Here is a 17,326-nt window from a genome sequence, read left to right as displayed (position 1 = left end):
TCATTTTTCTCATGATACAAACTGACCCTCAGTCAATGGTTGAGAAATTCACTAACATTATTCACTAACAGCCCATGATTCCTAACAGCTCAGGGGTTGGGGGTGGCGGGGCAGTTCATAATTATTCCTTAATTAAAATCATTACATTTGAAATATGGATTACATTTTGATTATGGTTTGAAGAGATTTTTGGGTCAACATAACAGTGATGATGGAAGAATTTGGTCAAGAGGGCTATCTTAATTTTCTCATTCATTCAAATAGAATTATGTCAGCCAACAGTCACAATTAAAAGATCAGAATACATAATGGTCTTTCCTACTTGTAATGTTTCATATGGCTACAAATGTTTGTCAATAATGTTTTTATTAATTTAGCGCTGAAATTACACATTATTGAGCGTTAAAGGTTAGTCCATCCCGCCTTTAGTAGTTGTATTCCAAATATCACCACTGTGGTGCTAAGGGCAAAAGCTGCAGGCTAAATATCTCAGTAACTGTGTCAGAGTCATCGCCTATTTGCAATCCTGACCTACAATATTCTTACTCATTTTATGAAACCGAATGCCTAGGCTACGTAGCTGACATCATCGCTTGACAACATGTTTTAATTCCCACACTGCAGCAGGAACGGTAAACCCTAATAACAAAACGAAAAACTAGACCATTACATCATTCCAACGGGATAGACTGATAAGCTTTTTTATACCTCATTGGTTAAGAGCAGCGACCTGGCGATACTATTGGTTCAACTTCAATAACACGTCGAATTCTACTGGAGAAGAACAGGGTCCTGGAGATGTTATTGGTTAACGACATAGTGATGAGCGGGGGTGAGAGGCGTGCACATTCAGGCGCGCAGTCTGCTTCAAATACAGTGGGAACCACACACAGGACAGGTTGAGGTAGCCTACATCAGTGAGCGGACCTGGAGTCAGATCTTTTACCCCCTGACTGCGGTTCAGAAAATCGTGACCGGTAGGGATCTTACACATGCATGCTTCAAGCGGTCTTCCATCAACAAAAGGATATGCCACCACTGGCAAATTAGTCCGCACTGAGGATTTCCAAGCGAAAGAGGACCAAGGAATCTCCTCAGTTGGACTCCGCCTGCATTTGCCGGAGGTAAGGGCGTTACTTCGAGCATTTTAATGGACATTGTAATTCTGATTTACAGTCAATCGCACAGTGTTTATTTCAATGGAAAAAGCAAAAAGTTGCACAATACTTTGATTTTCTCTATTGTCTGCAGCGATTCCTCATTGATTAACCTGCTCTAGCGCTCGTGTGGGCGCATGCAGATGACAGTGAGCGCCTAGGATTTGGTTAGGTTACTTTGATCTTAAGTTTGATGTCTGTCAAGTGCAGCGCCTGTGCTTTTTACTGCCTCTCCTTCAAGTCATACAACATTTAATGAAATGTCCCCCCTGGCATTTCTCCTAATGATCTCCAATGTAAAAATAACAGTTATGTAGGCTATTTATTTATGTAGCTATGTATTTCACATTTCACAGACAGTTTGTCTCTTAGCTTTAAACAAACCTTTTTAGATTCAGATTCAGTAGCCTGATATAAATGTCTTGGCGTGCCTGTGTTTACCATCATCACTAATAACTGCATTAAATTACTAAAATTGTTGGTGATAAGTCAACCAAATGTTTCTCTTCATGAAATTTGCATTAGATAGTTGGGTGTACCTACTTAAATGGTTTCAACTTACCAGGGGCATTCACCATCAGAAGTTCACAATCATACTTTTTCAGGATAAAGTAATGATTTGCGCCATGTTCGTCATTGTGAACACCCCAAAATGTGTTAGATGTTATGCTAGGACCTGTTTGGTGAAAAAGGTGGAAATGTTGTTGTTACCAATCTCGAGCTATCTCATTGACAGCTACGCCACCGCCAGTGCTCACAATAGATCTTCTGCTCCCACAGCAACCAGGGAGCCAAGCGCTCCTGCTACAACTATCTCTGTGGGGGTTGCTGGAGATGACAGTAAAAGTACAAAAACAAACTGCCGCCTACCACCCTCCATCTTTTTTTCCCTCCCTTTGTAGCTGCTTGCCATCTGCATAGGGGCGCTCAGAAACGCTTCATCACACACACACACGCACACACACACACACACACACATACACACTATCTCTCTCTCTCTCACCCTCACTCTCTCTCTACCCCTGTGCCTCCCTCCCTCTCTCTCTATCTCTATCTTTCTCTCTCCCCTTCTCTCACTGTCATGCACCATCTAATGACAGGACCTTGATGCAGGCACATCCCACCAGATGTGTGTCCTGGCACAAGGCTCCCTATTTCGGTCTCATTTTTATAAAACGCTAATGGCCACCTGATTTCACTTCCACTAACAGGACTGATGCACCTGTGTGTGTGTGTGTACACACTGTGTCTGTATCAAACAATCTGTGTGCTTTTCAACGGCCATGGATGTGTAACAGAGATGTTGATTATAATAGCTGAACATGCTTTATTACAGTTTACTGGAGCTTTTTTGAATCAAGATATTTATGACACTTCAAAGATCTCAACTCTCATTAGGGATGTAAACTTTGCTCACACTATTGTGTGCCTCTTCACCTGGCATTTTGATATAATAATATTTTTGTCCATGATGCGAGTGACAATGACTAAGAAGGAAATTGAAGTACAGATTTAGGTGGACAGACCATAGTTCCTTATGGCATGAATGTTTTCAGTCACAAAGAGCTACACTTAGGTGAGAAGGGGAGGCTCTTGAAGCCTATTTTCGCCCTGATAATTTGCGGGAGTAAGTGTTGCAGAGGACTGACATTACTGAAATGTTAATGCTGCTTAGCTCGGTGAGTGCACACAGTGTGATGATTCACCACTATAACAAGCCTCCAAGTGCACGCCCTCCCTAAATGTATACTCTCTCACCAGCTGGAGTGGTGAAAGGTTAGGGCATCCTCTGTACTTTGCCTCAAAAACAGAACTGTAGAGCGCTTTGCTTGATGGAGTACCCTGTGTATGTGTGTGTGTGTGTGTGTGTGTGTGTGTGTGTGTGTGTGTGTGTGTGTGTGTGTGTGTGTGTGTGTGTGTGTGTGTGTGTGTGTGTGTGTGTGTGTGTGTGTGCGCGTGTGTGTGCGTGTGTGTGCGTGTGTGTGTGTGTGCGTGCGCGCGTGTGTGTGTGTGCGCGTGTGTGTATGTGTGTGTGTGTGTGTGTGTGTGTGTGTGTGTGTGTGTGCATGCACGCACATGTTTTGTAGTGCTATTAAATGAAGTTTTCACAGTTAAACATTTAAAGCCTGGAGTGTCAGTGGGCGGTGTTGGGTTGAATTTTGTGTCAGGTCTCACACACATGCTCTTGTTGCAGCTCTAAGTATTACTTTTAGCAAACAGGAAAGTATTTACAAGCAGATGAATAAGAAAATGACAGTGCTGGATGTGCAGACATACACAGTTCAGTCAGATGCTCAATCTCCTATTAGCCAAGATTCAGAGTAGTTCTTTGTACTAAAGCACAGAAACAATGAGCATTAAACAATACCACGTTTTACACAACACAGATCCACATATCCCATCATACTTCATAATCCATGTTGCATTTGGTTTATACATTTGCTATAATTGATTATTGCTTTAAATGAAATGTGATCATCATTGGATTTGCTCCTACAGTAGAGAGGGAGGTGAGTGAGAGCGTCAGTGCTTTTATGTCCCCAGAACAAATGAACAAATGAAAAGCTGCGAGGCATGTCCTTGAGCCAGACTTCTCCCTCCCTGGAGTGATGCTCTTTAATTCGAGTTATCTGCAGCATCTCTTTGTCTGTGTGTCAGCGCACTTTATCTACCTATCCCAGTGCATCCCTATCTACCTTATCAAAACTGATTTTTTTCCCCCTCTTTTTCTCAGAGCATAAAACAGAAGGAGGGAGTGTGAAGATCTAAAAGATAGGGATGGGAAGTATTCACAAGAAAAGGGAGAGAGAGAAAAGAGAGAGAATGTAGGTGAAGGAGAAGGAGAACATTAAACAGAACTGTATTATCAGTCACAGGCAGCAAAGTCATTACATGAAGTTACTTTGTCAAACAACTTTGTTTAATTAATACCTTAAATGTAAGGAGAGATTTGGAGAATTGGTTAATATAATTTTATACCAGACAGTTTTGTACCTGGCATGGTATTTCAGTTCAAATTGCACAGTTACTGATACGTGGGACATTTTGAACTAAAGCCTAGATGAAAGTAAATGATTTTGGAAGTCAAATGTATTAATTGTACATATATTGTTCATAAATGTGGGGGCTTAAACTGTGGTCATCCATATTTTATCTGATGTGCAGCCGTGCATTAAATGGCTGGAAGGCAGTTCACTTTGCATTTAGAGTAAAGAGTAAAATAAGTCAAGAACTGAATTTTAAGTGTTTTGGAAAGATGCTTACGCTGGCATTTCTCTTAAGACACTCGGTCCCTGTGTCCATTTGGAGCAGCTTCTAAAAGCACTCTCGTCCTCTGCTCATGTGCTGGCTACAAATACAGCGGCTCCTATCTGGCTGGGCGAGAGTGCACTTTATACTGACCCCGCAGCGTATTGGTCTGCTGGTGTGCTGCTGTTTTTTTAATTTATTTTGCATCAAGACTCTAATGCAACAGCTGATACATTTTTAGAGAAGACCTGATCAGATCAGAGTTTCACATCGACATCCAATAACAAGTGATGATGTGCTTTGGTATACTTTATTTGGCCTCTTGCTTAAAGAAACAAAAAGCCTAACAGGAAAAAAAAGAGCATTTGCACATTTTCAGAATTTAGGTTTAACTAAAGATGCCAATCAAGGTTTCCGTGACCTAAGGTTGACTTTGGTATGCATCAGTTGAAGTATTGAGATGGCTAAATGAGGAAGCTTCTGTCACATGGGAACGTAGTCGCATCTATCGAGGGTGTTGACAAACCGTGAAGCCCCAGCCACTACCTCTCTTTCACGTCAATTAACAGCTGGTTTGTGCGCTCCGTACAAAAAGCCAGGGATGAAAATTAAAGACCTGCCTGCAGTACTCTCAATAATTAATAAGTCAGCCATGAATTTTTCATCACATCCAATACGTTACGCAAATGTGGGCAGATGCAGCAAAGCCCAGCGTAAAGGAAGGAAGCACCATTTTACAGAGGAGTGATGAGAGTGTAATCAATACAGTTCCCATGCGTGAGTGGCCAAAGGTCTTTAGCACAATCTCTCCGCAAGTCTCAATAAATCATTCAGTTGAATAAGCAGTGTTTTTTAAAAAAATACTGGTATTAAGGTTGCCAGTCGCATGGTGGTACTTTCTATTGCGGCTTTTTTTTTTGTTGTCTTGGTTACATTCATTTGTTGAGTTGAAGGCCGTAGCAACGAGCTCCTAATGTGTTAGTTCTACTCAGTGGTTAGAGTTCTTATACTGTTGTTAGCAAGAGAATCAAGCGTGACAGCTTGAAGGTATAGAGCTAGTTTGAGAACTTCACATTGGTCGTGTCAACATCTGGCTTGATAATCTTGCTTAAATTAAAAGGCGTGCCTTGAAAAAGCACTTTGCTCAGTCAGTGAGCTGAATTCAACATTAAGGATGCACATCGCCTGCTAACATCTGGCTTAGTTCTGTGCTGGAAACAGTTCAAGGTTACTCCATGTTTTTATATGTAAAAATAGAATTTTATTTTTACATATAAAAACATGATTTAACAGATCTAACTCTCATGAATCCATTTTTCTTTCCTTGGTAATTCAAGGCTCAGGATTCTCATTCTCATTATATCATAGAGGCCTTGCTTCTTTTTGTTGGTGGGGTTGTTTGTGAATAAAAGGCAGTGGAGTTGGCTATGGAGTAAAGGAGCTATAGAGGACAGCAGCCCTCACGTAGACACTGGGAGACTTCACAGAAGGGAACAGATGTTGCTCTGATGCCGATTTGTCTTAGAGTAAGTTTAAGTGAAATGTTGAAGGTCATGGATTTTTGCTCTGTTTCAAAGACAAAAGCAATTGGTTGACAGAGACATAATGAAGATACATGACAGCTTGATTCATTCATTTCAACACAAACTCTCTATAGTTATCTAAGCAAATGCATTATATCATTATCACGATAGTGCTTGTGGCTGCATTTAATTTACACGTAGTAGCCTAACCTGCTATATAAGCATATCCTGTTAATTAACAATGCACAGACATCCCATTAAGTTGGTATTACATTTAATTTAGCAACACATTATTTTTATATTGCCTATTGCTCATACTTTCATAAGCATCTTGCATTAGACAGCATTTGTTTCACAGCAATCCCATTTTCGGTTCTGTAATGAATTTCAAATGCACTACGCCCTTCCCCATTCCCATCACTGTGTCAGTGTTTGAGTGAGCGTAGCGAACAGTCTCACTGAGACCCAAGTCAGTGAAAACCCCCTCTACCCTAGCCCCACACTCACACACAGTCTCACACGCACACACACACACGCACACACCCCACACCCTCTCTTCCCTGCCCCCCTTCACCCCGGGGGCTGCTTTCCTTTTTTCCCCACTTCCTGTCAGGTTGCCATGGCATCAGGCAAGGTGGCCCCATTTCCTGCCGTCCTCAGAGGGGTCTGCGGGGGTTAGCGTCCTGAGCGGGACCGCGTGCGCTAATGCGATCAGACAGGCGTGGTGGGGACTGTCACACATCCACATCCCGGACAGACGGGGAGGGAGGGAGGGAGGTAAGGGAGAGGGGGTTTGCTAGAGAGCATGGGATAGGGTTGTTGGTGGTAGTGGGAGGTCTTAGCTGATTAGCCGCCACTGTCGGCTATGGGGTTGGGAAGACTCTGCCATCCACAGTGTCGTGCTGCTTCCTTGGATGTTCTGGTCCTCTCACTCTAGGGGGGTATAACTAACCGGGGAGGTTACATATTTGTCTCGTTCTGGGAAGCTAGGAGAGGAGAGGAGAAGGGAGGGGAGGGACGAGTGAGTGAGAGAGTGGGGGTTGGACAGGTGCAAGAATCTCCTCTCTGCTCAGCTCCCAGCACAGGCGCTCATTAGGAGCCATTAAGCCCCTCTCCTCCTGGCTTGGATCTCTTTGAGCTGCAGTGGGGAGAGTACATGGTCCCAGGCAGAGACAGCCAGGGATGCAGGGGCTACGGGTTTAGGATGGTTCCCTTGCTGTGGGGTCCTGCGCAGTCCTCTCTAAAGCTGAAGCATGCTCTGCTCTCCATCACATTGACACTGCTGCTCATCTCTCTCTCTCTCTCTCTCTCTCTCTCTCTCCTCTCCTCCCTCTTTCTCCCTGATGCAGGTCTCGTGAGAGTCAATTTGTGTGCCTTGGTTGTGAGGAATAAGGGGTAATTATTCCCTGTCTTGTATTTGAATATTTTTTTCTCCCCATTTTAATTTTGTGTTTCATTCTGTAAGGCCCGTGTATGTGATCAGGCACTATGTGTTATGTATGTGTGTGTGTGTGAGTGTGAGTGTGCGTGTGTTCATACGTGTGTCCATGTACCCGATTTTGTTCAGAGGATTTCAAACAAGGCTGTCATGCGAGCGTTTCCACAGGCTGAACAGATTAAAAGCCGGGGAGACTCAGACGCAGCGCTGCACGTCTTTTTGATTCGCCATCCTCTGCCACCCCCCACCACACCAATAGCTGATGGAGACAGAGCATGTGCATGGGCTGGCGTGGCGTTGTCTCTGGCAACACCATTGACAGCACAAGGTCTTCTGGGAAAGAGGATTGATTAGGGAGAGGTCCTGCACTCACCCTCCTCCCTCTCTCTCTGCCAGTGACCTCTGTAATGACCAAATACTTCAGCAGGCTCACTGTTTAATATACACACAAACTCACGTCAGCAGCACTCAGTGGGCAACAGGGCTCATAAATTAGTTACAGTTTAAAGGGCTTAGATGGGAGGATGTCTCAGAGCCTTATCCAAAAAACATCCCCTATGTTGTCTACCTGGGCACTCCTAAGTGTCCCACACTCTTATTTTGCCGAAAAAGAAGACGCTGTTACTTGTGATTGCATCATGGCAGCTTCTCTCTAAGTGTCCCGAAGGCTCAGGGGAGATTTATTGTCCGCATCAGGCACTTTGCCAAATGTTAAATCTTCTTTTGAAGGGATGTAATTTGTACATGGTCATAATGAGTGAGGAAGGCAGCTTAAACATATAAACATCTGCCCACTGTTGTTTCCTTAAACATGCCAGCAACGTTGAATTGCTGAAATAAGCTGTCAAGTTGTTTTACCCCCCCCCCCCGTGTTGTCTGTGTTTCAGATGTGATGAATTCATAGTCGTGACCCTGTGTGCCCACTTTATGAAATGAGCGGTCGGGGAAAAAATCTTTCCAATAGCCGCCTTCCAACACCTTTCAAGTGCTACCAGCCTCCCACTGTCTTTTTACACCCTGCCAGTAACATTTGGCTCATTAGTGTAGAGTGGCAATAGCTGAAAGACCGCAAGCTAATGCTAACATTTGCTTCTTAGCTCCTAGACACCACACCAGACACGTTTTATGTTGACATGGGACTGAGGGGAAAAGTTTTTTATAGATTTAAATGAACATGTCTTTCTTCACACATATCCTATGTGTAAAAACTAACTCACTGCTCTCCACTCACTGCTGGATTTGTATTTCTTTTGTACGGTATGTTTCACCAGTATATGGCTCTCTTACAGATGCCATTCTTTTTTCTTCTTCTTTTAACAGAACTGGTGTCTGCAGTTTTCTCTCACCTTTGTACTTACAGGCCCCTGGGGGACTATAAGACAGAATGGTTATGAGATCACGCAGTTCTCTAGGTGCACAGAGACAGACAACACCAAAACCCAGCCTCTTTGATCAGAATTTTCTTTCATGTTCCTGTTGACAGTGGCATTTGCATTTGAGAGAACATGATTCAAAACATATTCATGTGATTAAAATATATTTTAAACAAGATAAAAGATTTAGAAACATTTGTTGATAAAATAAGAAGAAGAGAATTTGTTATTATTAAATGAATGAATGAAGCAAACACACATGTATTAACAATGTTTGTTATTGTTTGTTATTGTGTAACAATAAGGATAATGTTGTTGTTTTTGTTTTTGTTTTCTGACAGGACTGGATGACAGAGCCGCTTTCACACCCTCCCATCTTAGGTCACCTTGCCATCTGTGAAGACTAAGTCACTGCTTGAAACAGTTTTAAAGAGGTTCACCATGAAGAGAACTGTCGTCCGTTCTTCACTCTTCGCATGGCTTCTGCTTGCAATGACTCATTGCTCCCTGGTGGGTTCCTTCTGCCCGCCGCAGTGCGTGTGTGAAACCCGTCCCTGGTACACTCCGCAGTCTGTGTACCACCAGGCCAAAACGGTGGACTGCAACGAGCTCCATCTGAGCCATGTCCCGTGGAATATTTCAGGAGACACTCAAGTGTTGCTCCTCCAGAGCAACAACATTTCCTCCGTGACACAGGAGCTGCATCGGCTGGTCAATCTCACCGAGCTGGATCTCTCCCAGAACCACTTCAGCCGCATCAAAGACATCGGCCTGACTCCGCTGACGCAGCTTGTCACGCTCTACCTTGAGGAGAACCAGCTGAAAGAGCTTCCGGATTACAGCCTCAAGGAACTGGTGAATTTAGAGGAGCTGTATGTGAATCACAATCAGATATCCTCCATCGGCCCCAAAGCCTTCTCAGGCCTGGTGAACCTTCTGCGTCTTCACCTCAACTCCAATAAGCTGGTAGCTATTGATAGCCAATGGTTTGAATCGCTTCCCAATCTGGAGATCCTGATGATTGGAGAAAACCCAATCCTGGGGTTGCAGGATATGAGTTTCTATCCACTGTCCAAGCTGCACAGTCTGGTGCTCGCTGGCATGGGGCTTATGGATGTACCGGCGGGGGCATTCCAAGGGTTGGAATACCTTGAGAGTCTCTCCTTCTTCGATAACAAGTTAACGGCAGTACCAAAGGACGCTTTACGCGTTCTCCCAAATCTCAAGTTCTTGGATCTCAACAAGAACCCCATCACTCGGGTGCAGGAAGGAGACTTTCGAGACTTCCCCCACTTGGAGGAGCTGAGCCTCAACAACATGGAGGAGTTGATCGCTGTGGAGAAGGGAGCTTTCGCAAACCTTCCCGAGATGGCCAAACTGGAGCTCTACAACAACCCTCACTTGTCCTACATAGATCGCGGTGCTTTTTTGGATGTGGATGGACTTCGCACTTTACTGATCCACAACAATGACATTAGCCTGTTGCCTCATGAGATTTTAGGCTCTTTCCCCAACCTGGATGAAGTCAGCCTTCACAGTAACCCACTCAGGTGTGACTGTCTGTCAAACTGGGGACCGGTCCTAGGCAACCAATCCACACTCAAACTGCTAGAATCCCAAATCACCCTGTGTGCCTACCCTCCTCATCTGATTGGACGTTCACTCCAGGAAGTGGTCACAACCAATTGGAATGTGGTTAGCAACACCTGCCTCCCTCAGATCTCCCTCCACACCTTCCCTCCCCAGCTCAATGTGTCAGGTGGTCAACCTTTGACCTTAGAGTGCTGGGCTTTTGCTGATCCTGCACCTCAGTTCTATTGGGTGACCCCCACAGGGGACAAGGTGACCTCCGAGGTCATCGCATCACAGATGATTAATGGCAGCAGTGCCAAGAAGCACCGGCTCCAGGATCAAGGTGCTTTGGAAATCCTCCATGTTGAGCCCGAGGACGCCGGTCTCTACACCTGTGTGGCGTGGAACGCTGAAGGAGCAGACACACGGAGCGTCATGGTGTTCGTGGAAAGGAGTGAGGGTGGCAGCGGCCGACGCAGCTTTGGTGGTCCAGCCTTCAGGAACACCACAGGAGCTCTGGTTGTGCTGGCCAAGATCATTCACGCCCAGTCAGTGGTGTTAGAGTGGAAGCTGAACGCCCCCACGTCCCATCTTGGCTACGAGGTCACCCAGCCTAAGTGGGTCAGCGCAACAATGAAGATCGACAACCCGCACATCAGCTACTCCACCAAGGTCCCTGTGGATGTCCAGGAGTACAACCTCACTCACCTGCTGCCCTCGACCCAGTATACAGTGTGTCTGACCATGGCGGCCACTGAGCTGCAGACGCAGCACTCCTGCATTAACGTCACCACCAAGGAGGCCAGCTTCGCCGTGGAGATGGTTGCCCAGCCGACCAACGTTGCCTTGGCAGCCGTCATGGGGTCCATGTTTGCCATCTGCATTATGGCCCTGCTGGTCTTCTACATGGGGCGACGCATGAAGCAAAAATCCTGCCACCACTCTCTAAAGAAGTACATGCAGCATGCCACATCTATTCCTCTGAACGAGCTCTACCCCCCTCTAATCAACCTGTGGGAAAACGAGACTGAGAAAGAAAAAGAGGGCTCAGTTGATTCACAGAACTCACAGATCGACACTTCAAAGACTTACATGTGGTAGGTCGGACTTGCAGGGTTAGTTGGAAAAACAAAAAGGACGTTCACAAATGGCTTATGTATTGTATTAAAAAACATTTATCTAATAACAAAAATGTCCTTGTGAACAAATGATATATGTATTTTTAGACTGTATATCTCTTTTTTGCAGACACACACTTTGAGTTGAGCAGTTGCATTTGCTTCCAGCTGTAATGGAGAGAACTAGCTGTGAAACCCATGGCCAAAAATACACTCACGCAGCACAGAGATTTGTATTTTTTGAGTGACATCGTTCCATTCAGCATGCAGAGCTTTTATTACTTATACGCTTACGCTTGTTCATGGAATTATATTTATTTGTAATTTAAGCGTTTCTACCAAAACAGGTAAAACTTGACTGCAAAGGCAGGTCGTCACATCTCACAGGGGTAAAGATGGTTCCAAATCACTGTATAGGACCCTTAGCATGTTTTTGCATGTTCTCCTCGTGCTCATAGCCTACAGTGAGTCCTACCTTCCTTTCTTACCTTCTTTAACCTCTTCAAGACCACAAGGTGATATTTTGTACACTACACTTTTTACACTACAATTAGTTTATGACTAATCCTGACAGCTGGAAACCACAAGCCAAGTGTAATAATATAAGCATCTTCAAAACAATGCTCAAAAATATCAGGTGAAATAAACATATGATATGCAAAAGAGATCTTTCTCATTTGTTTCTCTTTAATTTGGATCAAGTGATTTTGATTTGCCATTGTCCATCCAGCTGCAGTATGATTTGGCTATAATTAATTGTGATATTCTATATTTGATTGTGAACGTCAACATTAGCTGCATTGACTGAAAGTGGTATTTTGTTTTTCAGTAAATCTGTCTGGAGTTTCATATGCAGATCAACTGAAGCACACCCATCTAGACTGCTGCATATCCAAAAACGTATTGCTAAACCAGTGTTATATAATGTTCAAAAATAGCTGTTATCATGTACTTTCTCAGACAGACTGTTAAAAACAAGGCACCCGCAGTATATGCTTATTTTGGCTTATTATATTATTGGTCTCAGTTGGCTTTTTATCCAAGCATTAGAAGCTTGTTTTTGTGTTGTACTTTGTACAAATTATCATCATACATAATTTGAGATGTTTTATATTATTTATTTATTTATTTATTTATTTATTTGCTTTGTTATTGGTCTTCTAATGTCAGTACTTCACACCTGAAACAATTGCATTTTTATTACCTTTCAGCTGTAGTGCTATGAAAATGTCATCAGCTTTCATTTAAAAATGCCTGTCAGGCACATGTGCCCTCTACTGGTCAAACATCCTGATGTCCAAGATAAACTCATGATTTGTTGTGACAGAGAATAACAGGGTATTTTATATTAGAGAATCTATTGTAATATTTTATTCAAGTAAAGTAATAATCTACACTTGATCTTTGTCAAATAGTTGAGATGTGATGGTGTATGCTGTACTTTTAGAACAAATAAACAACCACTGCAAATGTTGTGTTCTGCTTGTGAATGGTTTTGATTGGTACATTTGGGTTTGGGTGAACCACTCCATCTTAAGGATATTTTGATACAGTAGAACAAACAATAAATGCAAATAAAACAATAAAACAATGAGAACAGAGTAATGTATGTTGAAGTTGGCAATCAAACACTGCAAAGGCTTTGTTAGCATAGTAGGCCTTAAGCAAAAGGACACTGATGCTGTCCTATATACTAAATACTAAAACAAACATGTTTTCAAAAGGTTTTCAGTTAGCAGATGCTTTTATCCAAAGTGACTTACAAAATCTGGAATAACATTCAAGCTATAGGCAACAATAAATACTACAATAACTAGATGCATAGCGGTACAAAATATGACCGCCGCTCAGTCCTGTGTCCTGTGTGTGTGCCTGCATGTGTGTGTGTGCCAGTGTGCTTGCGCATGCCTGTGTGTGTGTGTCTAATTGTGTGGATGTGTGTGTGTGTGCATTTGGTGTGTGTACAGTATGTCAATTTGTCTCCATCTCCTATAGAGCCTGACCAATATGGGATTTTGAAGGCTGATAACCTACCAATTTCGATATTTGAGTTATTCAAAAACTGATAACCGATATATTGGTTGATAGTCATTTTTTATACATTTTTTTAACATGTAAAAATTTTCTCCCATAACAAGATTCTAATCAAGGTGGGGCATTATGTATTTGAATAGGCCTAACTATCTAGATTCCTAATGAAAGGCTCTTCATTTACAGTAATTTATTTAAGAAATAAAAGAGTGTATAAAATCGAAAGAATAAGAATAAAATAGGTATTTTTTCTGTGATAACCACAACCACAACATGCTATTCCTAGAAAACCCATAGCCCAATTGCATGCCTGTCGGCATGCTTTAACAATAAGAGGATATGGAAAAGCATCATTCCAGCTAAGCAATCAATAATGAACATTGAATATTATATTATAATACATTAACCTTTAATAAATGTGCAGTGAGCAGAATTTAGGTATGGCTGCATGTGACATTTTTTACAGATCAAAATGATAAACAGTCAATTTTGCTAACAGCAATTTTGAGTTAAGGCTATATTTTTATTGTTAAACGGGGACCAAACGAATAATAAATACTAGTTAAGGAAAGAAGTTGACAAAAGTCCCCACACATGCTTGAGATGGTTAGCCTAGAAATCTAGACGCACCCTAGCGGCAGCAAATTATATTTGCTGCCAGGGCTAGTCTAGCAACTCTCCGTTGGCTTGTGAGCTCGACAAATTAAACTTCTATCAGGCCAATGAAATTGTGTATAGAGTCGTTAGGCGGGCTTAACATAATGATTGATGGCAGAGTTGCAACGGTTTGGCTTAAATACCCCGCTACTTGAAAACAAATAAGATGGATGTTGCTGTTAGCGAACAGTGTGACACGAGTTAAGCTTTTATTAAGTTGGCAAAAGTTTGAACTAGCCAACTAGCTCCGCTGGTGGGAAACGCATGGGAATCATAGCGATGTCCTATTGCGTACAGAGGGAATTTGAAAGACAACCGATTATCCCGCCCCTCGGACTGAGCACTGCGAACGGTGAGTGCCCAGACCCTACATTTTAATGTGGTCTGGCTCGTCAGGCTATGAGATGGTGGGATTCCCCATCTCTATCTGGTAAGAATCATAGGCTGTCTGCTTGTGTGCCATAGTGTTGCCAGGCAGAACAGATGGTTTTCATCATCAGGTGAGTGAAACAGTGTGTGGTGCATATGTGTTATAGGTGGCTTGATAGACAATAATTGTTGGGGTTGACTGAAGCAAAAATAACATTATATCTTGGCACATGAGCAAAAGTAATACTGTATTTGTGCATGTACGTATTAGACTTACTACATTGTGCGTAACAAGTGAAATATGTAGGCCTATTTGTACTATAACAGCTATACAGTAACAACATTTATAGGCTCACAAATATGACCACAATTTTTTGAATGACTGGTTGAAATCTGACACTGACTATTAAGAATCTGAAATCTGATTATTATGAGTTACAGAAGGTTCTGTTATAGCTATAATGGGATTGCAACATTTAAAAAGTGAGGCAGAAAAAAACTGTGAACAAATAAACTATTTAACCAACAGAAAAAAGACTAATTAGAGTAGGAAGTTATGCCACAATTTATTCAGTCAACTTTATTATTGCAAAATATACTGATACTGAAGATGTTATGTACATTTTGTAAAAAACATAGTGAAACCTTGACACATTTGTTTTACTGTTGCCCAGTAATTAAATCCTGATTTTCATTTAACTAAAACTAGATAGATAGATAGATAGATAGATAGATAGATAGATACTTTATTGATCCCTAGGGGAAATTCAAGGTCACAGTAGCATACAGACATACACACACACATTCACTAACAGCAGAAAAAGTAATTCAAAGTATATAATATAAAAAAACACAACTAAGCAATAAGGACTGTAGAAGATAAAGAATATACTAAATATACTAAATATACTAAAATACAAATTATACTAAATAAAACTTAATCTAAATCAATTCTAAAAAACAGTATCCACATAGTGGGTGATTAATCAATCAGGTGCGCTTGCAATGACTGAAGCAGGGACTGAGCCTGTGGTCCTCTGTGCATAAGGTAAGGTGCTCTTTGTGAATGAGTGTCATGGTGATGGTGCAAATGAGTAAGTCAAACAGTGCAACAGTGCAAGAATAAAGTCTATATATCTATGTATAAATAACTATATTAAGAAAGGTATAAGTGTGGTCACAGTTTGGCTGTGGCATGGAGGGAGAGGTTGTGCATATGTGCTAATAAAGCACGCAAACAGTGAGGCAGAAGACAATGGTAAAGTGGCTAGTGGACAGACAGTTCAAGACATGGAGGTGGTGAAGAGGCATAGAAGTCTATTTCTCCTCTTCCCTTAAGTGATGCGTTGAACAGTTCAATGGCCCTGGGGATGAATGACTTCCTCAGTCTGTCTGTTGTGCAAGGCAGTGAGCGAAGTCTCCAGCTGATTAGGCTCTTCTGCTTAACAATAGTGCTGTGGAGTGGATGACACTCATTGTCCAAGATGTTGATCAGTTTGTTCAGGGTCCTTTTGTCAGATATTGAAGTGATGCACTCCAGAACTCCATGCTCCCACTACAGAGCCAGCTTTCCTTACCAGCCTGTCAAGGGGGAGGGAGGGGTGCATCTGGGATCTGTGTGTCTGATGGCTGTTGACTGAGGTCGTTGTCGCCTCATTGTTCGTGATCGCGATGTGGGGGAGGGGTGCAATATCCAGTGATGATGGGGGTACGATAGCCTGTGATGGTGGAGGTGAGTGTTGCACTGGTATTGAGGGGGTGTGGGGGTGGGGGCTTGGGGATGACGACCTCCTTGAAACTAAAGATGTTTTTGCCTGCTTTAATTATAAAAATGATACTAGCTTTTCTATTATTATAGAATTTATTTGTAATCTTTTTATTTAATTTACATAAAGAAACATTTGCATCAGCTACCCCTAATGTACACCCGTTCTGTGCTTAATTTAAGTTATTTATTGACAGTTGTAAATCAATAGAAATCAAAAAAGCTACAACTCCGCTAAAATATTATAATACAGTATTTGTTAATCCCCAATTGAATACGAATATTACGTTTGGGCTTCGATGCAAATGTTCATATTGCGTTAAGTTAATAAAGCATTGAAAAAAGAGGGCGTGTGTGGTTCCAGGTGTTGGACCAAAGAAAGATGACCAAGAAATGCTGTGCTGTTTCCCAGAGCCAAAGCATGACCACGTCAGAGCCAACAGCATTATCATGCAGTGGTAATGAAAAATGCCATGCCAAAGTCATATTCTTTATTATTAACTGTTTTATTTAGTTTATTATTTATATTAGCACTTTCATTTTGGCTATATGGCTTTAATTTAAACTGTTAATTTGTATTGTTGATATTGTTTTATTATATTGCGTTTAAGTGTGCGATATAAATAAATTTGACTTGACTTGACTTGATATTTATTTGCTTGCTACAGTAAGCCTCCTCTACATACTTGCTGCACACTGCCCCCCCCCCTCCCTACATACACAGCACATTGTCTTCAGGATCTTCTCCAACACACATCCTCTACATACTTACAGCACACTGCCCCCACCTACCTACACACACACACACAGTCACTGCTCCACTCCCCTCCCGCCCACACACACATCTTCACTGTCATCACTCCCATACATCATACATACAGTACTCTGCTTGCAATAGTAAGTCCCTTCACCATACTTGCAGTACACTGCCCCCCCTCTCCCCTACCTACACAGCACATTATTTCATCAGGAAGCTTCTCCAACACACATCCCCAACATACTTACAGCACACTGCCCCCCCCCCCCCCCCAATACACAGCACATTGTCTCATGAGGAAGCTTCTCCAACACACA

The 17,326-nt window shown here is 42.4% G+C and overlaps 1 protein-coding gene across 2 annotated transcripts; it reads left to right on the top strand.

Annotated features, from left to right (window-relative positions):
- Window positions 1-904: 904 nt before the first annotated feature.
- On the top strand, window positions 905-12,905 carry LOC143114308 (leucine-rich repeat neuronal protein 1). 2 transcript variants are annotated; one of them, XM_076275837.1, is made up of 4 exons: window positions 905-1,124; window positions 9,082-11,409; window positions 11,561-11,894; window positions 12,260-12,905. In XM_076275837.1, coding segments are annotated over exons 2-3 (2,229 nt in total). In that variant the 5' UTR covers window positions 905-1,124; window positions 9,082-9,181; the 3' UTR covers window positions 11,562-11,894; window positions 12,260-12,905. The 2 variants fall into 2 exon arrangements, with proteins under 2 accessions (XP_076131952.1, XP_076131951.1); XM_076275836.1 differs by lacking the exons at window positions 11,561-11,894; window positions 12,260-12,905 and having other exon boundaries at window positions 9,082-11,413.
- Window positions 12,906-17,326: the final 4,421 nt, after the last annotated feature.

Source organism: Alosa pseudoharengus, unplaced genomic scaffold, assembly GCF_046254945.1.
Source record: "Alosa pseudoharengus isolate Yale_2024_CS ecotype anadromous, Long Island Sound unplaced genomic scaffold, YU_APseudo_1.1 YU_APseudo_1.1_scf_9, whole genome shotgun sequence".
Classification (NCBI taxonomy): domain Eukaryota; kingdom Metazoa; phylum Chordata; class Actinopteri; order Clupeiformes; family Clupeidae; genus Alosa; species Alosa pseudoharengus.
Note: the sequence above shows the minus strand (reverse complement) of the source record. Positions and strands in the feature narration are given on the sequence as shown.

Bases quoted from the DNA above. Each gene is read 5' to 3' on its own strand.
- LOC143114308 (XM_076275836.1), top strand. From the start codon at position 9,182: ATGAAGAGAACTGTCGTCCGTTCTTCACTCTTCGCATGGCTTCTGCTT.